Source organism: Ambystoma mexicanum, chromosome 12 (genome assembly GCF_040938575.1).
Source record: "Ambystoma mexicanum isolate Mex_15411 chromosome 12, UKY_AmexF1_1, whole genome shotgun sequence".
Classification (NCBI taxonomy): domain Eukaryota; kingdom Metazoa; phylum Chordata; class Amphibia; order Caudata; family Ambystomatidae; genus Ambystoma; species Ambystoma mexicanum.
This window is the reverse complement of record NC_090936.1, coordinates 522,232,658-522,254,815: the sequence shown is the minus strand read 5'-3', so window position 1 is coordinate 522,254,815 and position 22,158 is coordinate 522,232,658. Positions and strand designations below refer to the sequence as shown.

Below are 22,158 nucleotides of genomic sequence, written 5' to 3'. Positions count from 1 at the left end.
TTGCGGGCCTTCTGGCCGTAAGCAACACCTCCATCACGTCTTCGGGGAGGTCCCAATCCTTATACCTCAACCTTTCAGATACCAAGCATGAAGAGAGACTTGACCTCTGGATGGAGAATCCGACCCCCATCCCATGAGAGCAGATCATCTCGGTAGGGAAGACGGCTTGGCGGGCATGTCTAGAAGGTCCGGGTACCACGCTCTCCTGGCCCATGCCAGAGCAAGGAGGATCATCCGGGAACCGAACCTCCGTAACCTCTGCAACACTTGCGTAATGACGGGGACGGGAGAAAACACGTACAGCAGTGGGAAGGACCACTCCACTACAAAGGCGTCCCCTAAGGCTCCTCTTGGAGGAAATTCCAGCGAGCAGAAACTTTGCACTTCCGGTTGAAAATGGTGGCGAAGAGATCCACTTGTGGGGTTCCCCAAAGGGTGAAGATCTCCAACAGAACTTCCTGAGCCAGCTCCCACTCGTGAGAGACCGTGCTCTGCCTGCTCAAAGCGTCCGCCGCCGCGTTTTCATCTCCGGCCAGATGGACTGGCGAGATAGAAATTTCCTGCTGGATGGCCCAGAACCACCGCTGCATCACCTCCCTGCGCAACGGGAGTGACCCTGCCCCCCCCTTATTTGTTGAGGTAGCGCATGGCCACCGTATTGTCCGTCATAATCAGGACATTCTTACCCCGCAGACGGCAGAAAAGCCTTCAGGGCTAGCCTGACGGCCCGCAGCTCTAACAGATTGATGTGGAGTCTGGACTTCGACGGAGACCAATGGCCGCTGGCTGTCAACTCGTTGGCATGAGCTCCCCAAACCGTGAGGGATGCATCTGTCACCTCCAGCCAAGGTTGCCAAAATGGAGCTCCCTTCATCAGATTGCCTTCGACGACCCACTACAGAAGATCCTGTGCGACCAAGGGCGGAATCTGAATGGGATACGACATCCTGCTGGAGAAATGTGACCACTGCATCTTGAGAGCCCACTGCAGAGATCTCATCTGCAGCCTGGCCTCTGGCACCACGAAAATACAGGATGCCATGAGGCCGAGCAACCTCAAGAACTCGAACGCCGGGAGACTCTGGGCACGTTGAAATTTGTCCACCATCTGCAGAATGTGATGAGCCCTCACCTGGAGAGACGAACACTGCCCCAGGGATGTGTCGAGCACTGCTGCGATGTACTGGAGCCGCTGGGTAGGTGTCAATGGGGACTTCTTTAAATTGAGGGAGAAGCCCAGCTTGTGAAGTGGGGTGGCAGGTGACGGACGGATGATCCAAGGCTTGCTCGGGAGAGAGCGCCCTGATCAACCAATCGTCCAGGTAGGGGTAGACGTGAATCCCCCCCTTTCCTGAGATACGCTGCCACCACCACCATCAGCTTGGTGAAGAACTTCAGGGCGGAGGTCAATCCGAACGGCAGGACCTGAAACTGAAAATGCAAGTCGCCAACCGCGAACCTCAGGTACTTCCTGTGCTTGGGATGAATCGGCACATGAAAGTAAGCATCCTTGAGGTCTAGAGACACCAATCAATCCTGAAGTTGAAGGGCCTGGAGGACTTGAGAAAGATTGACCATCTTGAACTTGTCCTTCCTGAGGAGCTTGTTCAACCAACCCAAGTCCATGATGGGTCTCAATCCCCCATCCATTTTCGGGATAAAAAAATAAGGGGAATACCATCCCTTGTTCCTCTCCGCTACAGGCACCAGTTCTAGGGCGCCTTTCTCCAGCAGGGATAGGATTTCCTGCACAAGGAGCAGATCCGGACGCTTCAAAGAGCTTCCCCGGTGGATTGTCGTGCGGCCTCTGCCGGAAGGGAAGACAGTGGGCTATGATCTCCAGAACCCACACATCTGAAGTAATGGCTGGCTATTCTCCAAGATGCTTCGCAAGTCTTCCCCCAACCGGCGAACCATGGGACATGGCCTCATGACTGAGCGGACGCGGCAGTGCCTTAGGGGCAAAGAGGCAACTGCCCGAGCGGCTTTGGCACCTCGAGTACCTTGCTTTCCACCTCTGGTACTCCTACGGTGGCCCCTTTGACTGGCAGCTCCTCTCGATCTACCAAAGGTAGAATAGTAGCAAAAGGAACCTCCTCTCCATTGTGTCCCCTAAGATGAAAAGGCGGAGGTTGACTTACTGCCGTGCTCAAAGACTTCGCTGCAACTTTGGAGGTCTGCAGCCTTGCTGCCAAACAGATGGACACCATCAAAGGGCATGTTGAGAAGCCGGGATTGCACATCAGGAGCAAACCCAGACTGCCGCAACCATGCAAACCTGCCTATAACGGTGCTCGCAGCCATGGACCGGCTGACACATTCTGCCGTGTCCAAACCCGACTGAACGGATTCACACATGGGATCCTTGCCGTCTTGCACTAGGGCTAGAAAACCATCCCGTTCTTCCCCTTCGGGAATATGCTCAGCCGTCAAAGATGCACAATTCCACAGAGTGTGAGTGAATCTCGCCACTCGCCAAGGCACAAACGGAGTTGTCTGCCTTCAAAGCCATGCCCCCAGATTTAAATACCTTCTTTGCCCAACCATCAAAGTGCTTATCGTCCTGATCAGGAGGGATGGTAGAGTACGCAGCCTGCTTTGTGGGGGCCGTGGCCGCCTGCACCACCAAAGTCTCCGGAGTAGGGTGCGTCGACAAGTAGCAGGGGTCACTACTGGCTGGGCGGTATTTTTTCAGAAGCGACTTATTCATTGCCGGGAGACTCTCCGGAGCAGTCCGAGCAGCCGCCACCCTTCTTTGCAAAGCCATGTAAAATGGCAACACAGGGTCAGTGTGTGGACCTTGGTCCAGGATGTCTGTCCAATCATCCTGATCAAAATCAACAGGAGCAGCAGACCACCCCAAGCATTCAGTCACCCTTGACATGAGACGCCTATAGGAGGATTCGGCATACGTCCCAAGCTCAGGCCTGCCAAACTCCACCTCCGGAGAGGGGTCATGACTACTGGCGTCATGCAAGGACTGACCGAGTTCCTCCATCTGACTGTGCCCAGACAAAAAGGTCATCAGGGACATCAGGAGGCACAACCATCTCCTCATCAGACCCTTCCTCCACCTCTGAAATATAATCCAAAGGTTGGAACAAATCCAATCCGGGAGGAGGAACAGAGTAGGGCTCAAAAACAGACCTCACAGACTTACTGAGAGCCTTCCTCGGAGGTTCCACAGCCCTCTGGGGCACCTGCGACAAATCCTCCACAAGCTGCATGGAAGGCGCAGAGGGAATCGACGTCGACCGAGGCGCCAACAACTTCTTCGAGGGCTGAGCCTCGAGAGTATCCCTTGACGGACACGGCGCAGGCGACCTGTGACAGCGCTTCCTGGAATGCCTCGAAGAGGCAGAGGAATGGTGGGAACCACTCCGAGACCAAGACCTCCTGGATTTTCGCCGACGCAGAGAGTCGCCCCCTTGAGTCATCAGTCGAAAAACCAGCGGACTTCGATTTATGGGGCTTAGACACCATACCTACTTTTAATTTCTTCTTACGTTCCCGCAAGGCCTTAGACGGCAGGTACTGGCAATCATCAGTGGTGTGGCTTTCGCCGAGGCACCAGAGGCAGATGTCAACTGCACTCCCGACATTTGTTAAAGCCCGACTTCAGGGTAGTAGAAGAAATCGCTATCTAAGAGAAGAATCGAGAGTGCCGAGATTCCGAAGCAAACATGTTTGCGGAAAAAACAGAACTGAGACTACGGGCACCATGCGTCCTATATATAACATCTGTTGATGTCGACCCTCGACGGAGGCCCTCGAGGAACAACGTACCGACGTCATCGACGCAGGACGCCCTCTGCTGAAAATTTTCCCAAGCAGCACAGTTCTGGTCATTACCCGTCATAGATGTGGAATACGTCTGAGGACAATCCCCTCGAAACACATTTATGTCCCTGGATGAGGTAGCTGTGAAGAGCAGGTTATCGGGAGTACAGGCATTAGATAATACTCTGCATCTATGTCATCTGCCCAAAGTATACAAATCTGTACATTGTATGCAAAATCTTAACTGATGCAAACATGTCTCAGCCGCCCCACTCCCCCTTCCCAAAAACCAGGATACAATCACCATCCAAAGCAATCTCCTACGTAAGTGGATACAGGACACACATTCAACATGGAACCTTACAATTTTAAACATGCAAACCAAAGATAATGCAAGCTAAAGAAAAATATGGCTGAAATCAAGAGGAACACAACATTTTAATTTCAATATTTTAAAAGTACAGAAAACTTGTGAATATTGAAAACGAGCCACTTGACCTCCACAGGCCATTCAGTGTGCGCTTCTACTGTAAAAACATACAAAGCAATTCATTTAAAATCCTGTACATACACTTTCCCTGCCTGCAGGCAAACAAAGGGAAATACTGTTAACTGTAGGAAAAAATGTTCTTTGAAGCTGCTGGCGACACCCTTCTATCCAATGGATGGAGGAGCAAAACACAAGGCAAGCCTCTGTAGTGTTCCACAAGCCAGCAGAGTGGACAGCAAACTTTTCTATTTGCCAGAAATAGTTGCAGCAGGAGTGGAAGGGCAACAAAGATTCACGCTGGCAAAAAACTTGCTAGAAAACTAGTACAAAATATTGAAAAACATTTCTCCTTTCAAACAGCAACCCTTAGGTAGAGGAAATAAATTCTGTCACAGCCCTGAACAGAAGCAGAACACCAGGAAACAAACGTGGCAAAGATGCGGATTCATAATTTGGAAAAGACTACACTCCCCTCCCTTTCTTTAGGTTTTCCCAAAAGCATGAAACCGTATGGCTTAATTTCAACAAAAAATGTTGTGAGGGAGGCAGGGGGAACTATGGTCTGGAACGGTTCATTTTTGTTCTTATGCAGAGGTGCAGCAGTAGTTTTCAAAGTCTAAACATGTAGCCAAATTACTGATGGTTTCCACTACTAGTCTTCGGGCACCAAGAGTTCAACTGGAATGTCTTGGTTCTGTTCCATTCTACTGTGTGCATCTTCGGAGTGGCATTTTGCAAAGAAGGGGCATTTCGAACTAAACAGACCTACTACCATTCCAAAAAGGCAAGAGGCTTGATGGATAAGGGAGCCCGTTGTCCCCCAATGAATGACCAAATGACATGACAGTATACTTTGGTGAGGACAATAGCCAGACAATTTCATAACTGATGCTGGAAAAAAAACACTGCCATCACCCATCTTGAAAAAGACCCACCCCTCATGATTCTCCAAAACAGGGAGTTTTTAGTAGTATTAAACACTGGGTAAACTTTCAGCCATTTCAGCCAAAATAATCCCCAACATATAAAATATTCTAAAAGAAATACAGCATGAATGCTGAGTACAAGGTGAATGAGATCAGGAAAAGGGCTAAAGCTTTAGAACACATTTCAAAAGCAATGACTGTACATGGAATTCCACAGGTTGCATAGTTAACTACCTCAGAGGCCGCTGAATGCTCCCTCGCTACAGTAGAAAGAGTTTGTGGTCCAGGAAGCTTCAACAGGTTGTCTGCAAGCCATTCACACGCGTCAAGTGAACATAAGAGGAAAATGGGGGTCAGGGGGTGGTGGAAAATGCCATGTCACAGTCTTACCTTATATATAAAACACAACGCCTCCCATCAACACTATCTGCAACATATATAACTAAAGATTTCCCTGTTATTACCAACCATGGCGTCTGATGAATGCAGTTGGTCTCTACTTGCACTGTTGTCCACAGAAACATGAAAAGGCAATGGAAGCCAGTCCACACAACTCTTATCAGTGGTTGAATAATACAAGGCCAGGCTCGTTCCAGTCCTAACCTGCATGGAGAACCACAACCACACTGATGCTTTGACAACTCAACAAACATGCCCAACTCAAGTGCGCACAAGCAAGCTAATTCCCCCTTCTAGGGAAACCATGTTTGATGAAGGGATATCCAACAAGTCCTTTATGATCTTTTACAGTCTCCCACGTTTTTTTTCTAATTGCAGTGCTCATTTCCAAAGTTCGACATGCAAATGTTGAAAAAGGGAAATAAAAGAAGAGTAATCCCGGTTGTTACCACCAACAAAGTTGACAATAGGGAGTATAGCGCCATGAGGAAAAGAGAAAGAAGAAAGACTCACACTGTGAAAGATAATAGCTCAAGTGAATTAGAACAGCTCCGCCAGACAATTTGTATGGCAGTAAAAAGTGCAGATTGTGCTCCTCCCAGCGCTCAAGCTGCTCACCTTATGGTGACATTTCAAAATGATAAAAAAAAGTCTGGTTCTAGAATGTTGGGAGCAATCAGATAAATTGATCCAAGTGACCTCAAGATGCATGAAGGTATTGGGGGGAAAATAAGTGGAAGACCTTCATATACAATACAATGCCCCTCCTCTGAATGCCAAACACACAGGCCCACATTGACAAAATCCGAATTTACACATACAGTGCGTAACCTGATCCCATTACAAAAGAAATGCTCTACATAGGGCCTCTGTGCTTTGAAAGCTTTAAAGTGGGTTTCAACAATGCTGAATAGAGCAAAACACAAATGGGGGAAGTAGCTCTTGCTCCTCCTCCTAATCTACTTGGCCTTCACTGCAACTCAAATCCACTACACCGCATCCTTCCAGGTGCTTCCTAGCCTGTTCTTGATCTGCAGTCTATTTCGAACAGTGCACATGTAGTATAATCGAACATGCCATTGCAAAAGACAGGAGCGGGCTCACCAGGCATGTAAAGGAGCATCATCGATTGTAAACAGATTAATTAAAATTGGCTTCTGTTGACATCACGAACAGAACATTAAAACAGATTTCATATTTAATATATGGGAACCAGATGTTAAGGTAATTGGTGCAGCTTTGTCACATAGAAACCACACGAAACCCAAAATTAACAAGCTCAAATAGAGATTGTCCCTTTTATGGCTTCAAATTTTACTGGCTGGGGCAACTGCATGTTAGGAATGACACCAAAGCTGCCAAAGTAAAGGACAATGAAACCAGTACAGAAATACAGCAGAATTTGAAGCCAACACAAGCAAAAATCGCAATCGTGAAATAAATCTGAAATCTCTCCATAGGTACAGATGCACAATCCACCAAACCCATCATTTGTCTTCATGCTATATTTACTTTCTCCAGAAAGTAACTTACTACACTATGCAGTCATGATATTAACATGGCCACATAACTCGCACTTCCCGAATCAGTTAAACAAGTTCTCTGCAAACTTAGAAACGAGTTTTCTATAACACCATTATCACTGTGCTTGACAGCAAAGTTTCATTTTCTTCTTTTTTTTTTTTAAATGGAAAGTTACAGCATCCGTCCCCTTTACTTGAGAACATGTCTCTCGGTGTTCCCTCCATCTATATCTTTAGCATTTCTACTATACTTCCATTTTGCCAGATCCCTGTGAAAACACCATTGGGCAAAAGCAACCGATTAAGATAAAAAAAGAAACAAATATTTAATTTATATTACATAAAAATACAAATCTAGAATTGCCTATTTACAAGTGCCTCTGAGCAGCCATTTTGTATACGTGGTGTAAAAATAGTGTTGGATGCCTTTTCACCCAAGAAGCAGGATTAGCAGGTGGTGTAACAGAGCCTGCTGGGGAGCATATTCTGTGCTTCAGGAGGAACATGCTCCCTCCCGGCAGTGTCTCTGGTCACATCAAGTCACCAAGAAGGAGATCGTTACTGCACTCAACAGTGGGGCAGGCCTACAGTCCAAAATCAACCCCCTCAAGTTTTCCAAGACAACTATCTTTATGTAGTCCATCCTCTCAGAGCCTCACAAGAGAAGACTTCAAAGGTCGGTTTATATTAAACTAAGCAGGCCTTCAAAATTGTATGGCTATGACCACTGAAACAAAAAAAAAGGAAATGGTCAATAGACTTGGGCTTCTAAAACCTAAAGGTTTCCAAGCTTATTCCCACACTTCAAGTCCTCATAAAGGAGAGGACTCCAATGTCAGTCCCTGTCCGTAAACACGCAGGAATTTCCTCAAAGTATTGCCATTAGCTTATGGATTTACAGGGAATACTCTTAGCTTTCCATTTACTGCAAGTGCATGACGCATAGACTAACTCTCCAAAGAAAATCTACAGCTAAATAAAAACGAACAGTTCCAATGTTACATGAATCCCAGTAGTTTAACCAAGTGTGCCGGCTCGGAGTATGAGCTGCTCCAAAGCAGGACTACAAGACAGCACCAATATACGTGTATGTGGCAGTCACAGTTGTGTCTTCTTTCTGGCTGCTCCAGCTAATATGCTATAGGTGAAACCGACATTCCCATTAGAGACAGGACCCACCAAATCAAGACACTGTTGTTGCTTTTGGTTTTCATCCTCCAGTAACATTCCCAACAAGCCTAGCATGAAGAGCCAAAGGGATGATCACTCAAACTCCTTCAAGGCCCTTATGCCAACCAGCGCAGTACATACGTTGTTACACTTCTTCGGGACATGCTTCTGTTCTGTGTGTTGACAAGACAATGGTCACCATTATGAGACATGAGAGAGAAAACCCAAAACTAGGGCTACACGGAACAGTGCACAGCTTACAAGGCAATTAGTAAATATCAAGGAAAAAAATAATAATTAAAGCGTCATAAAATGTCATAATTTAAAATGGAAAAATGCATCAAATCCCTGCTTAAGACTAGAACCTGAATATCAAGTTTAGGCTAATGCTGTAACTGTGGCTCTCCACTGCACCATACATACATTAGAATCAGACACAAACACAAGCCTTCACATTACAGTCCAAAATTAATGAGACCCTCAAAAAAAGTCTTCTGAATAAATAGATGTTTCAAAAACAAAATGAATTAAAAAGCGTCATTTAAAATAGACAAAATAAATTATTGACGAGACCAAAATCCCCTTTCCCCTCCAAATATTAGCTGAGATGCTACTGGCAACAAAAAGCGTTCGGGACCCTGAGGAGAAACTGACTTCAGTTCCCGATTCCCCTGGCCCCCATTCTTATTGCTGAGTGGGCGTGGCACAGTGAAATACAGAGTCCTCTTCCCTTTGTTCTTCAAGCAGTGTTCCATGCGCAAAAGTGAAGCAAGGCCACCAAGGGCAGAGGTACAGCAGCAGCTCCAGGCTATGCCGGCCCAAGGCTGGCCTACGCAGGACACACAAGGACACCAGTGACATCACACAAAGAAACGCGATTGGCCATGGCGGTTGAGCTTCAGGATCTTCCCGAGACGCTGCTTTGCTGTCGCCATTCCTTTCTTTGGCCGTTTGCCTGTGAATATGAAAATCAGCATTATTTTCAACAGAAAAGCAAGATACTGCGAAGTAAATAAAACCAAGAAAAAAACAATCATTTGCATGACTCATTAATGAATAAGTACGCGAATGAAAAAAGGACATCAAGATTTCCACATCAAACATTAAATTTCACTAAACAGCAAGAATATTAATTTCAGTGTTTTGTTTAGCACATGTAACTTGCGGCCTCTTTAGAGCCCTTCCATCAGGAAGACTTTTCAAGGCGGGCATTGGTTCTTTTTTTTAGGCAATTGGCAGAAGGTTTGATCGCTAGCAGCTCACAAGACTGTCCTCCAGTTAATGGTTTTGGGGGAAATGTGGTACAACTGGCTAAAGGGCAAAACAGAGATTCAGTGACAAGTATTCAAATAAACACTTACACACAAGATTTCTTGAATAAACAATCATTAATTTATCAGTCAGTTAGAGTAAGCCTTCTTCAGAAGGGAGCAATAGAACAGTTGTTAGGGAGAATTCTCAAACATGTGCTAATACCCTCCACCTTAGAGACCCCCAGGAACTTTGCTGGATTTTGAGGGCTTGATTTTTTTAACCTGGAAAGAGTGAGACTTTTTTTCCCCCACTCGGTCCTGTATTTTAATGTGATTTCTGAGCTTTGTGTTTCTTTTGGTTGTGGAGTCTGACAAACTCCATCTGCATCATCTTTTACATTGTGTCACCCAGCACCTTCAGTGCAGTGGCACAGGGAAGTCTGTTAGATTTCCCCAAGGTTTAAATACCTTCTCTGGGATAAACTACTGTTTCCCAGAGCAGTAAAGTGAAATTGACTTTACTTACATTTGTAACTTTCTAGACCCAGCACACCTATCTTACAAGTACCCCTTTGTCTAGCTTCCATGTAACAACGTTATGTTACCCTTTCCTCACTGAATGGCTGGTGGCAGTGGTTTTAACTACCATGGCGTGCATTACCGCGGGCTGCACTCGCAGCTGCAGTAAAGCACCCAAGGGTGCAATTTTTGTCAAAATGGCCCCAGCCATCTTTTTTTCACCATTTCTTTATGGAAAGGTCCTTCTTGATACTCTGCGTGCCAAACCAGGTTTAGTCCCATTGTTCACTTTGCCTTTGGCGGGATTTATGAGTGAAGCCTGGCCCTGGCTCCAGGGTGTCTGGGGTAGGCAGGAAGTGAGCGAGGTGCCTGAAACGCCCTGTGCTTAGTCTCCTAGGAGACCTAAATGCACTGTAGTGATTGGCCGGCTGACTGTCCGGCAAGGACAGCAACCCTGCTGGGTGAATGACAGCTAGGCTGGAATGAATGGGAAAACTGAATAAAAGGTGAGGCTTTTGGCTTGGAAGGCAGAGTCGACCACTGAACAAAGGAACTGAAGAAGAACTTTAAGAGGACGCCTTACGCAATCCCTGGACCGTTGGTTTGCTCAGTGAAGCCCTGCTGCTGTGCGGAAACTCCAAATTCGTATCGACAGAAGCCCCTGCAAGGATGACTTCTCCCCTTGAGTTGGTGGGACCAATCAACTCCAAAGTAAGCCACGTGGACATCCTTCTCAGAGCTGGTTGAATTTCCACAGAGTTGCTGCTGTAAACCGTATAGCCAGGGCAAGGAACACCAGATTGTGTGCATTGCTTTTAAGCTGACCTAGAGCTTCAGGAAGAAGCTCCAGACTCCCAGGAAACAGGACTGACCGAGCCTTAGCCCCCTCTACAGAGTGCAGGATCCCAGAAGCAAGGAAAGTCCATCTCGACAGCCAGGAACCGCAGTGTTGCCATTTGAGTTAGATGCAAGGAGCTGAAACACTGAACAGCCACTGATTTGAAGATTGCCGGTTGCGAGCGATGACCGTCCCATTGCAGTGCAGGAGTCCCCAGAAGTCCTCCTCCTTGTGCCCACGACTGAGGCCCAGGAACAGTGAGATCTGCAGAGCTGCCGCGGAACAGAAGTCATCTGCTTCATCTTTTCTTCAACTCAAAAGGTACTGTACAAAGTCTGAGAGAATGTACCTCTTGCTGTAGAGTTGCTACATCTCCGGAAGCGGTGCACCACACTTCCCACGCTCTTATGAGGACACTCCACGACCTGGGCTTTTCGCTCAAGAAGTCCCAGCTGCAGCCTACGCAGAGACTGACTTTCCTGGGGCTCAACTGGGACACGTGCTCCGAGTGTTCCCCTCGGAGGACAAGATCACGGCCATCAGGAGGGCCTCTGCTCACTTCCTCAGCCAAGGGGACACATTGGCCTGGTGATACCAACACCTACTGGGTCTCAAGGCAGCAGTCCTATTGGCTGTCCCCCACATGAGACTCAGGATGAGGAGAATACAGCTGCACTTCTCAGCGTCATAGAATCAGGAGCTGAGCTCTCAGGCGGAGCTTATCAACAGTCCCCCTTCTCTACACCCAGACCGCTCATGGTAGTCCAGGGAGCACAACTTGTGGACAGGCAACCCATTGAGGCTGCCGCCCCCCCGAAGGTCACCATCACTACAGACTCCTCTCTCGAGACCTGGGGAGCCACTCTGGACAACCACAGTGTCCATGGAACCTGGACCCGGCAGGAGCATCATATCAATTGGCTAGAACTGAAGGCCATCTGGCTAGCGCTCCGAGCCTTCCTTCCGGTTATTGGGGGCAAGGTCGTCCTCATTCAGACAGTCAACTCGACCAGCATGTTCTACGTGAACAAGCAGCGAGGTACCATATCTCCTCCATTGTGCAGACTAGCTGTCATGTGGGAATGGGCCCTGGAGAACAACATCTACCTTACGGCAGTCGACCTCCTGGGGGAGTCCAATTTGGAGGCGGACAGACTCAGCAGATTGGGAACTGACAATTACGAGTGGCAATTGAATGACCAGGTGCTGCTGGAGATCTTCAGCAGATGGGGGTATCCCCAAGTGGATATCTTTGCCTCTTGGGACAACAGGAAGTGCCAACAGTTTATCATGTCAGGGGCAGGGCCCCGGCTCCCTGTGCGACGCATTTCCGATTCAGTGGAACGGCATGACCGCATACGCCTTTCCGCCCATACCACTCTCCACAGGGTGACATTAGATGGGGACAGTATGACCCAGAGGACAGTGATTGGTTTAAAGGAGAAAGAGTTTGTAAGTGAAACTGTTTTTTGTTTTACAGGAGGATTCCCGGGGAATAGTCATGAGCATGTGAATCCAGGCCAGACCCCATGCTGGAGAACTTAAGAGTTGACTAAGCACCCTCCTATGAGCTAGTCTGGTCCTGGAACCTTGCCCATTGCAGGATCTGCCTGCTGTTATTGGGCAGATGTTCTCTACTTGGGATGCAAATGACTCGCCGTATAGGAAACCTGTGTCACAATAGTTTCTCTTATGTTAAAGGTTCTTATACAATGCACTGTTGCCACCTGTGCGTTGTCTTGGTGCTCTGGCAGATCTGTAAAGCAAGGAGGGAGGCGGGTAAGTTAGTAGGATTGAGCAGGGAAAAAAAGAGCCAGAGAGCTGAGCTGTGCTGTTGGCAGCTTCAATTCGATGACATCGTTCATTGAGCGTGGGTGTGTTTTTCGGTTGGTAGCCGCCATGTGGTGTGGTTTGCTTGGTTGTTGTGAAGTGCGTGTGGTTTGTTGTGCTGTAGAGATATGGTTGTGTTTAGCACAAAGTTCGAGAAGGTGTATGCTGAAGAGTGAGTTTTTAGTAGGGTTAGTGGCAGTAACATTCCTACCCCAGCTGTTCTGGCTAAATGCAGCCCATATCCATTACCCTGTCATACTTTCTGGTGTGCTGCAATTACCACCCCCATGGGATCATCCAGGGGTGAGGTGTTCCCTGTGCCCCACGGTCTGTCCGTGTGAGATATGCTCCACTAGCACAAATAGGCCAAATGCAAGAGAATGCCCCCTCACACAGATGGGCTAAATGCAAAATATTGCTCACTACCACAGATGGGGAGCCGTATCTTGCATTCAGCCTAATACAAATGGGTCAAACGCAAGATATGGCTCACTAACACAGATAGTCCGTCATATCTCGCATTTAGTCTAACAGAAATTATCAATGTTCCAGTAGGTTACCTCATCAGTCACTATCTTATCTCCCTCATGCTTTTTTTTTTTTTTTACATCAAGGGGTGTCCTCTGACAGAGTAATGGTGTCTGCCATTTGGCATTGAAAACTCCTATGCCTGGGATACTACCTCCCAGTTCTCCCCAGAGTCTGAGATGTCCACCAACAACTTCTTTCTCAAAGTGTCTGAAACCGAGATAGACCCTTCTGTAAAGGCCTTCTGGGGACATAGCCAGAGTAGGTGGCTGCATGAAATGTAGAAATATGAAGTACCAAAAGTCTGTTGGTGCTGCTGCTGGTGAGCATTGGAATAAATGCTCGCTCCTTCTTTAAGTACAGCATGTTCCCCATATAAATTGGTAGAGTCTGATGCCATAATTAAGTTATGCCAGCAATTTACTTATTCACAGACATCGAAACCCACTGCACGCCGCACCCAACACAATTTCTAAATAGAACATTACAGTAGTATTGATCTCTGGCAAATAATTTTTCCTGCAATCATAATGTACACATTAATCATTTAATGCCCCATCACTTTTATTGTAAAAAAAGTATACTGCGTTGCTGGTTCAGGCGTTAGTCTGCAGAACTTGGAAACTAAGCTGTTTCAAGGTCAGGACAATAGCAGTTAGGTGCTTTCCAATCCCACAACACACAGAGAAGAGGCGACCAGGTGGCAGAGGGGGCGAGCAAGACTGCATAGATTCCCTTGCTCACATTTGCAAACAATCCTCATTGTGATTAACATTCAGGGGAACCTAATTAGGTGATTTTCAAAATTATGTTAGCTCAGTTTGTTAAAGTTATTTGTCAGACTGTTAGGCAAAGTTTGTATGCAATACCCTCTGGGACCACTACACACAAGTGACAACAGGCAGAGCCAACCCAACCTTTGGTATAAGCTTGTACTACACAGTTTTGGTAGCGTGTTGAGCAGCCAGGCTTATCTCAAGAGCGGTAAATGTGACCTGTAGTGGAGGTACACAGAGATTTACAGTTACTGGTATTCAAATAAACTCTTAGACTCAAGGTTTCTTGCATAAACAATTTATTTATCAGTCAGTTAGAAAGCCTTCAGAAGGGAGCAAAATAATAGTTACACACAAATACACTGCAATACTATACACTTAGTTTCTAAATCAGTAAAGACCCTTACGGGATGGCCCACAGACACGACCTACACCCACAGGTGACTTAAATAACTAGGGTGCTGGGGACATTAATATCGTACTGTTGGCATTTAGAATACTTTTAGGGATTGGTAAAAGGCAAAGGTTATTAGAACACAAGAGACCACAGATATTCTTAAGCAGGCAAATACTTTTGGATCCTCCAATAAGAGTCATACAATTCAATAGGCTAAGCCAAAGTCAATGGGCAAAAGTCTTGTATACGATGAAGCACTACTGGTAAGTAAATGGAAGAGTCTTTGCACAAGTTCTTAGGAGTCTTTGATGAAAAGAAGAATCAAATGTAGGGCCACAAGCTGAATAGACTTGTGAGTTGTAGACGTTTCAAGCAACTCTACAGTAAGAGTTAAGTTCTTTTAGACTTGTTTTACAGTACCTTAGAAATTAAGAAAAGATGCAGTTGGTGACTTCTGTTCCTGTGCAGCTCTGCAGATCTCACTGTTCCTGAGCCTCAGTAGTGGGGACAAGAGGGAGGACGTCGGGGGACTCCTGCAATGCACTGGGATTGTCAAAACTCACAACTGACAAACTTCACTTTCAGTGGCTGTTCAGTTTTTCAGCTCCTTGCATCTACCGCAAATAGCAACACCGCGGTTCCTGGCCGTCGAGATGACTTCCCTTGCTTCTGGGGTCCCGCACTCTGTTGAGGGGGCTCAGGCTTGGTCAGTCCTGCTTCCTGGGAGTCCGGAGGATCTTCCAAAAAGCTCTAGGCAAGCTTCAAAGCAAGGCACACAGTCTGGTATTCCTCTCCCTGGCTATACGGTTTCCATCAGCAACTCTGTGGAAATTCAACCAGCTCTGAGATGGATGTCCAGGTGGCTTACTTTGGAGTTGATTGGTCCCACCAACTCAAAAGGGAGAAGTCGTCCTTGCAGGGGCTTCTCTGTCGATGCAAACATGGCATTTCGGCCCTGCAGCAGGGCTTCACTGGGCAAACCAGTGGTCCAGGAGTTGCAGCAGGCGTCTTCAAGGTCTTCTTCGGTTCCTTCGTCCAGTGGTCGACTGCCTTCCAAGCCAAATGACTCTCCTTTTATTCAGTTCTCTCCCATGCATTCCAGCCTAGCTGTCAATCACCCAGCAGGGTGGCTGTCATTGCTGGACAGTTAGCTGGCCAATCACCACAGAGCGCATTTGGGTTTCCTAGGCGACTAAGCACAGGGAGTTTTGGGCACCTCCCTCACTTCCTGCCTACCCCAGACACTCTGGAGCCAGAGGCAGGTTTCACTCATGAATCCCGCCAAAGGAAACAATGAACAAATAGACCAAACCTGGTTTGGCGCACAGATTAAATCTCAAGAAGGACCTTTCCACTAAAAAACGGCGAAATAAAAGAAGACCGGCACCATTTTGACAAAAACAGCGCCCGTGGTTGCTTTACAGCAGCTGTGAAAGCAGTCCGCGGTAAATGCACACCATGGTAATTTAAACAAAACCACTGCCACCAGCCATTCAATGAGAAAAGGGTAACATAAAAAATGTTACATGAGAAGCTAGAGAAAGGGGATACGAGGTAACCCCTCCAGCACTCTATTGTAAGATAGTGTGTGCTGGCTCTAGAAAATTACAATAGTAAGTAAAGTCAATTTCACTTTACTGCTATGGGAAACAGTAGTTTATCCCAGAGAAGGCAGTTAAACCTTTGGGAAATCTGGAAGACTTCCCTGTGTCACTGCACTGAAGGTGCTGTGTAAAACAATGTAAAAGATGATGCCTATGGAGTTTGTCAGACTTCACAACCAAAAGAAACGCAGAGGTAAAATTCAAATTAAAATACAGGACAGTGGGAAAAAGGGTCTCACTCTCTCCAGATTAAAAAAAGCAAGTCCTCAAAATCCAGCAAAGTTGCTGGGGGTCTCTAAGGTGGAGGGAACTGGCACATTTCTGAGAATTCTCCCCAACACAGACCTGCTGTAGGATGAGATTGGTCACGCTTTGGAAAATACAGAGCTCTCCAGCTAGATCATGAACAAAAATTCCAATAGGTGAAGTACAGGGGAAAGTGTTCATGAAGGGCAGAGTGGAAGTAGAAAATTACACAATAAAGCAAAATGTATAAAAAGGTGGAAAGATGGCAAAACAGCAAGCAAGAAAATACAGAAGTATCTGCTCAATATAAACCATTTGTCCCCTTCAATTGAGAGTTTTGCTTTCAGTTCCGAAATAGTGTGTCCTCTTCATACCCAGAAGCTTGCTTTGCCAATAAATGAAACAAATCACTATCTGACAAAATTGTCCTAAATCACTTCTGCACAAAAAAGCACGAATAATATCTGAAATTCGGTGATGGGTCAGTTTGGACAAATGCAAGAGATTACCTTTTGTTGCCTGGTTGCTGATAGGGGGAGGGTTTGATGCAGGTCTCTTGGTTGGGTGGAGAGGCACTGTCAAGGATGTCTCACTGTAGGGCCTATCTGGGCTGAGGCTGCCCTCGCTCAGTCGGTCACCTCCAATACTCTCAATAGAGTCCTGCGTACATTCACTGTTCTGGACACCGTCACTCAGCCGGCAATCGTCTGTACTTTCCATGGAGTCCTGAGTGCATTCGCTAATCTGGGGGCTGCAGCCATGCCATCTCTCGTCCTCTTCATCGCTTCCACTTTGCCGATGTCGCCGTCTTCTCTCAGTATGGTCACCCGATACAGTTGATTGTTGGTCATTACTTGCATCCTACGGAGAATAAATCAAACTGGTTACAGGTGATGTGGCACATCTTATTAGTACACTGTCAGGTAGACTATTGGGCTTACTGTAAGAATGAATGGACACATTTGCCAATAGGTTTTATTGCAGTAATCAAAATAAAGATATGAGATTTCACACAGTTCATCTATATCAGCTATGCCCAGTGAGCAGAATATAATACTGAGGAACAATACATGGCTTGCCATGAATCAAAACTATGGAAACTAGAATTGTTGTCCATTATTTAGTGCCCAGTATGCTTTCAAGGTCTTTTATATATGTGGCCTCATGACCCCTTATGCACACTTCAAAACACAGTTAATATCACATCGGTATAATTGTACGGCACTAGTTGGCATGGGGAGTCAAATGTAGCTCCTGGTAGCTGTTGGTGTCAAACTAAACATACCTTTGTAGCTAGGCAACAACCAGTAGCTAAATAGCTTCCACCACATTAACATCTTAACTCCCTATGTTGATAAAAAAAAGGTGGCTATTTAACAAGGAACATTCAGATTGGTAAACTGAATGTAAATAACTTGGTAACAGATTTCAAAGAGGACAGACAGGAAGTCTTGAGGCTACTTGCCCATTTAAGGAGATGCGGTGAGGGGGGGTGTTAGGCAATCATTAGCAGATTTATTTACGCTAGGTTATAAGTTGGAAGTGCACTTCCTGGCACTGTGTAGAACATGTGTTATATTGGGTACCAGGTGTTTTTACTGCAGGAGATTATTTTTGCCACAAAATACAGGAAGCAGCCTCCCACCCACACACTACCCTCGTATTCCATGCTGCGTCATCCAAACCTCCCTTCTATACATTTTGGGGCAACAATCTGGTTAAAAACGTGCAGTAAAGAATATCCTCCAGAAAAATGTCTGCAGTTAAAAGGCTGGGAATTGCAAGTTATTCTGATGACAAAACGAAAATGTTTAAGGGCAAGAAGAGATGTGTCTTCCAAGCTCTCCTAGATTGAAGAGGGTCCTCAAAATGGCTCAGCTAAAGAGGCCTTGAATTTCATAAGGTGGCTGCAGGTACTTAAGAAAGGCCCATTCCAGGGGCGCATGTATTGTGTTTTGGTATCGCAAAAGTAAAGCAGAGACTGATCTCTGAATGAGATGAGATTTCAGAAATGTGTGTTCTTTTGTTTTTTTTTAATACTGCACCATCAGCATATCTTGCCATGAATGGGTCAGGAATAGTGCATTGAACCTCTGTTCTCAACAGGGATAAAATAAAGTGAGCAGAATACTAGGGTATATAGGAGTACTGCTGTTTCCTGTAGCCTCTGCAGCCTGTTTAAAAAGAATTTAGAAGGCCAAGTAACCACCGAGTAGGGACAGAATCAATGAATTAGTGGATTGGAAGCTGCCTGAAAATTCCAAAAATGGAGCAATTCTTCAGGCAGGTACCGAAGGGAGAAATATGAGTGGGCCATGCCTTACCAATGGCTAAAGTTTCTGATTTTGTGTATTCATCTTCAAGAAGGATTGTTGCATTCAATTTTGGATGCCTAGCAGAAAGTATGTAAAGGTTGTGGAGCGCACGGGGAGAATAAAAAAAAAAAAATCAACTTGTCAGCATAATTATATGCTTTGTCCCTGCCAGTTAAGGTGTAAAAGGTGGGCCAGTCAATATACTGAAAAGCAGGGGGTACAGTACCAAGCCCTTTCGAATTCCCCGTTTGAGTGCCCATGTTTTGTAGGTGAAAGGTGGGAAAGACAGATTGTACCTGGCATCCGCCCCAACCATTGTCCCTCAATCTAGCTAGGCGGTTGACAGTTGCAGGAGCAGTAAAGGGCTGTTACCCCTTCTGGTGTGTATGCAGGTGAAGGTCATTGACAAAAGATATTCGGACGGAATACAGTGATGTCAACTAAATGAAAATAACGAAAAAATATCGAATTTTTTGTTGAAAGTATATATGGGGTGGGGCAAGGGATTAAAACTGATGAGGCTATGGCTTAATAAAGCTAGGGAAATGGGGGTATTGGGTGGAGGGGACACTTCCAAATTATTTTTAAAAAATCGTCATTTATAATTAGTCTTAAAAGTTTTCGTTATTTCAATCTTTATGAACACATAGAACAGCTGGGACTGATTCAGCATCAAAGTGGTATAACGCCTGTGTTAGGGAGAATTTTACATTTCTGTGCCAATTCCCTTTAACATTAGAGACCACCAGTTATTTTGCTGGCTTTTTAATTTTTACTCCCGAGTGAGTGGGACCTTCCTCTCACTCACTTATGCGTTTTCCTGACTATGGTGTTCTATGTTCCTTACTATTTTATGGAGTCTGGTAAACTCCATAGGCATCTGCTTTTGCACTTTGACACACAGCACCTTTTGTGCAGTGCCACTGAGAAGTCCCCTGGACTGCTCTTAATGTTTAACTACATTTTCGTGGGGAACTTCTGTTCCCAAGAATATTAAGATGACCCCCCTGTCTTACTTGCATTTACTTTATGGGTCCAGCACACACCACAATATGTGGAGTGCTCGGAGGATTACTTAGTAATGCCTTTAACCCATTCCTCATGTAACATTTTGTTACACTAACTCACTTGAATGGCTGGTGGCAGTGGTTTCTTTTTAACTACCTAGTGACATGTATCTGCATGCTGATACCTCAGCTGCAGCGCTGCACACAAGGATGACCATTTTCTCAAAAGGGCCCTGTCTTTTTTCGCCATTTCTTGTTCGTTTCTTCTAGGCTTTTACTCTGTTTGCATCAGGATTGTGCTCTTTGTGTAGTTTACCTTTGGAGGGCTTGAGCCCTGAAGCCCGCCCAGGCTCCAATGTCTGGAAAGTCAGGAAGTGAGAGAGGGACTCAAAACTTCCCTGTCCTTTGTCTCTAGGTGTGCCGAGTGAAACCAGTTCCTATTGGCCAGCCAGCTGGCAGTCCTGAAAGTACAGCCACCCTGTGTGATTGACAGCCTAGGGCTGTGAATGAATGGGAACTTGCATAAAAAGCAAGGTTTTGGGGACTGGGGAGTGGATTCGACCACTGGACGACAGAATCCGAAGCAGAGGACAAGAGAAGACACCAACAGCACCCTCCTACATCGCAAAGTGCCCAGTAAAACCATGCAGCTGTACTGACCCCGTTTTCAAATCGACAGGGAAGACCCGCAAAGGATGATTTCCTCCCTTAGGCTGGTGGGACCAACTAGCTTCGAGACAAACTATTTTGGTGCAACCCCCGACTTGCTGTAACTTTCCAAGGCTGCAGAAGCCCAATACCCGGGGTAGCTCGCCCACTTGTGAGTGCATTGTCTTCCGAAGTCGTCCAGATCTTTGTAGGCAGTCAGAGGACCCTGCAAGAGCAAAGAATCCACGTCCAGAGTCCCCTCACCAGAGTCCAGGACCGAGGGATCAGGGAAATCTTAACCAGAGCTTTTCGTTCTTCACTGGCGCTGAGAAAAAGCCACCAAAACCACAAAGAGCCGCTGAATCGTCGGAAATCCATTGCTGACGAGTCCCTCTCTCGAGTGCTGCCGCAAAGGCCGCCAGACATCCTCCCTTTCATCAACACGAACAAGGGTGTACTGCATTGCATTGTGAAGGCAACCAGTTGGAACATTTTCTTCATTTTCAAGGTACTGTGGGGCTTGGGGTATTTTATCCTTTCGTCATCAGTGCTTCCTACCTTTGGAAGTGCGTTTTAACCGAACACCAAGTTGACCACAACTTACCTGTGTTGGCCTTACAGCTTGTGCTTTTTAAAGGGGACTCCTCGAGTTGCTGTGATTTATCTTTTGAACCCTGACTATTTAAGAACATGTTTCTAAGAAGAGCATCAGAACTTTGACTATGCCCATTGACTTTGGCTTTCCTGGCTCCCTAAAGGCATCCTTCTAAACCTATTGGCAGTGCTTGTTCCCTTACAGGTTTTAATTGTTGCACACTATTATTGCTGGGATAAAAGACTGCCTACATCCCCCTCTGGGAGAATCAGTACAAAGTATGTTCTGATCCGACTATAACCTTTCCCTCCTTATAACTCAATATTGCAATGGTGATCACAAATCAGTATTATTACTGACCTCAAATGACGTCACTCAATGTTTTGGAATGGGTATAACCTATGAAAAGTTGACTCACCTGCGTTATTTTCTCTTGTTGAATTGAATTCTTACTTTGGGATTAATGTTACTATTAGTTGCTGCTTCTTAAAAAATGTCTAATTATCCTTGTGTGTATATATAAATAGTTATACTATAACTAAGTGTTTAATTGTTTAGTTGGATACCTGTATTTACTAATTGTCCAGCTCTTCATCGCACATTACCCCTCTTAAGATAGGCCTGGCTGCTCAGTAACACTACCAACTTCTGTAGTACAGCCCTATATTAAATATACCAAATACCAAGAGAAGAACAAGTTACTTTCTTACCTGGTAACGTTCTTTTGATGGGATGGTCCGACGACGTATTCCATATCTATGACATGTAATCACCACAGCTGTGCTGCTTCGGAAACTTTTTCGGCGTCTGCGTCCTGCGTCGATGACGTCGATGCGCCGTCGTCGAGGACCTCCTCCGACGTCCGACGTCATCCGATGTGATAAGTAGGACGCACGACGCCCATAGCCTCAGTTATAGTTTTTTCCCCCAGAACGTGTGACATAAGTCAACTGCCAGTCAGACACAAAGCCTTGCGGAACGTAAGCTGCAATCGCAAAAGAAATTCTGCAGCGGGGAAGGCAGGGCGGGAGCGATATGGAATACGTCGTCGGACCATCCCATCGAAAGAACGTTACCAGGTAAGAAAGTAACTTGTTCTTCGAGGGGATTGGGTCCTCCGACGTATTCCATATCTATGACAGACTCCCAAAGCAGTACCAAAGCAAGGAGGAGGGAAAGAATTTAGAATCAAAATGTAGAATAGCCAATCAAATAGCAGAGCAAAGGACCGCCTTGCCAAAGACCAGATCCTGTGCTCGGATGGAATCAAGGGAATAGTGACGTACAAATGTATGTACTGAAGCCCAGGTGGCT

The 22,158-nt window shown here is 46.1% G+C and overlaps 1 protein-coding gene across 1 annotated transcript in view; it reads right to left on the bottom strand.

Annotated features, from left to right (window-relative positions):
* Window positions 1–4,199: 4,199 nt before the first annotated feature.
* Window positions 4,200–22,158, bottom strand: part of KDM7A (lysine demethylase 7A) — a 529,021-nt gene continuing 511,062 nt past the window's right edge. Inside the window, exons 19-20 of the mRNA XM_069628822.1 lie at window positions 16,789–17,140; window positions 4,200–9,243 (exon numbers count right to left, since the gene is read on the bottom strand). Of these exons, the coding sequence (XP_069484923.1) occupies window positions 9,149–9,243; window positions 16,789–17,140 (447 nt within the window). The 3' untranslated portion in view covers window positions 4,200–9,148. The remainder of the gene's footprint in view (window positions 9,244–16,788; window positions 17,141–22,158) is intronic.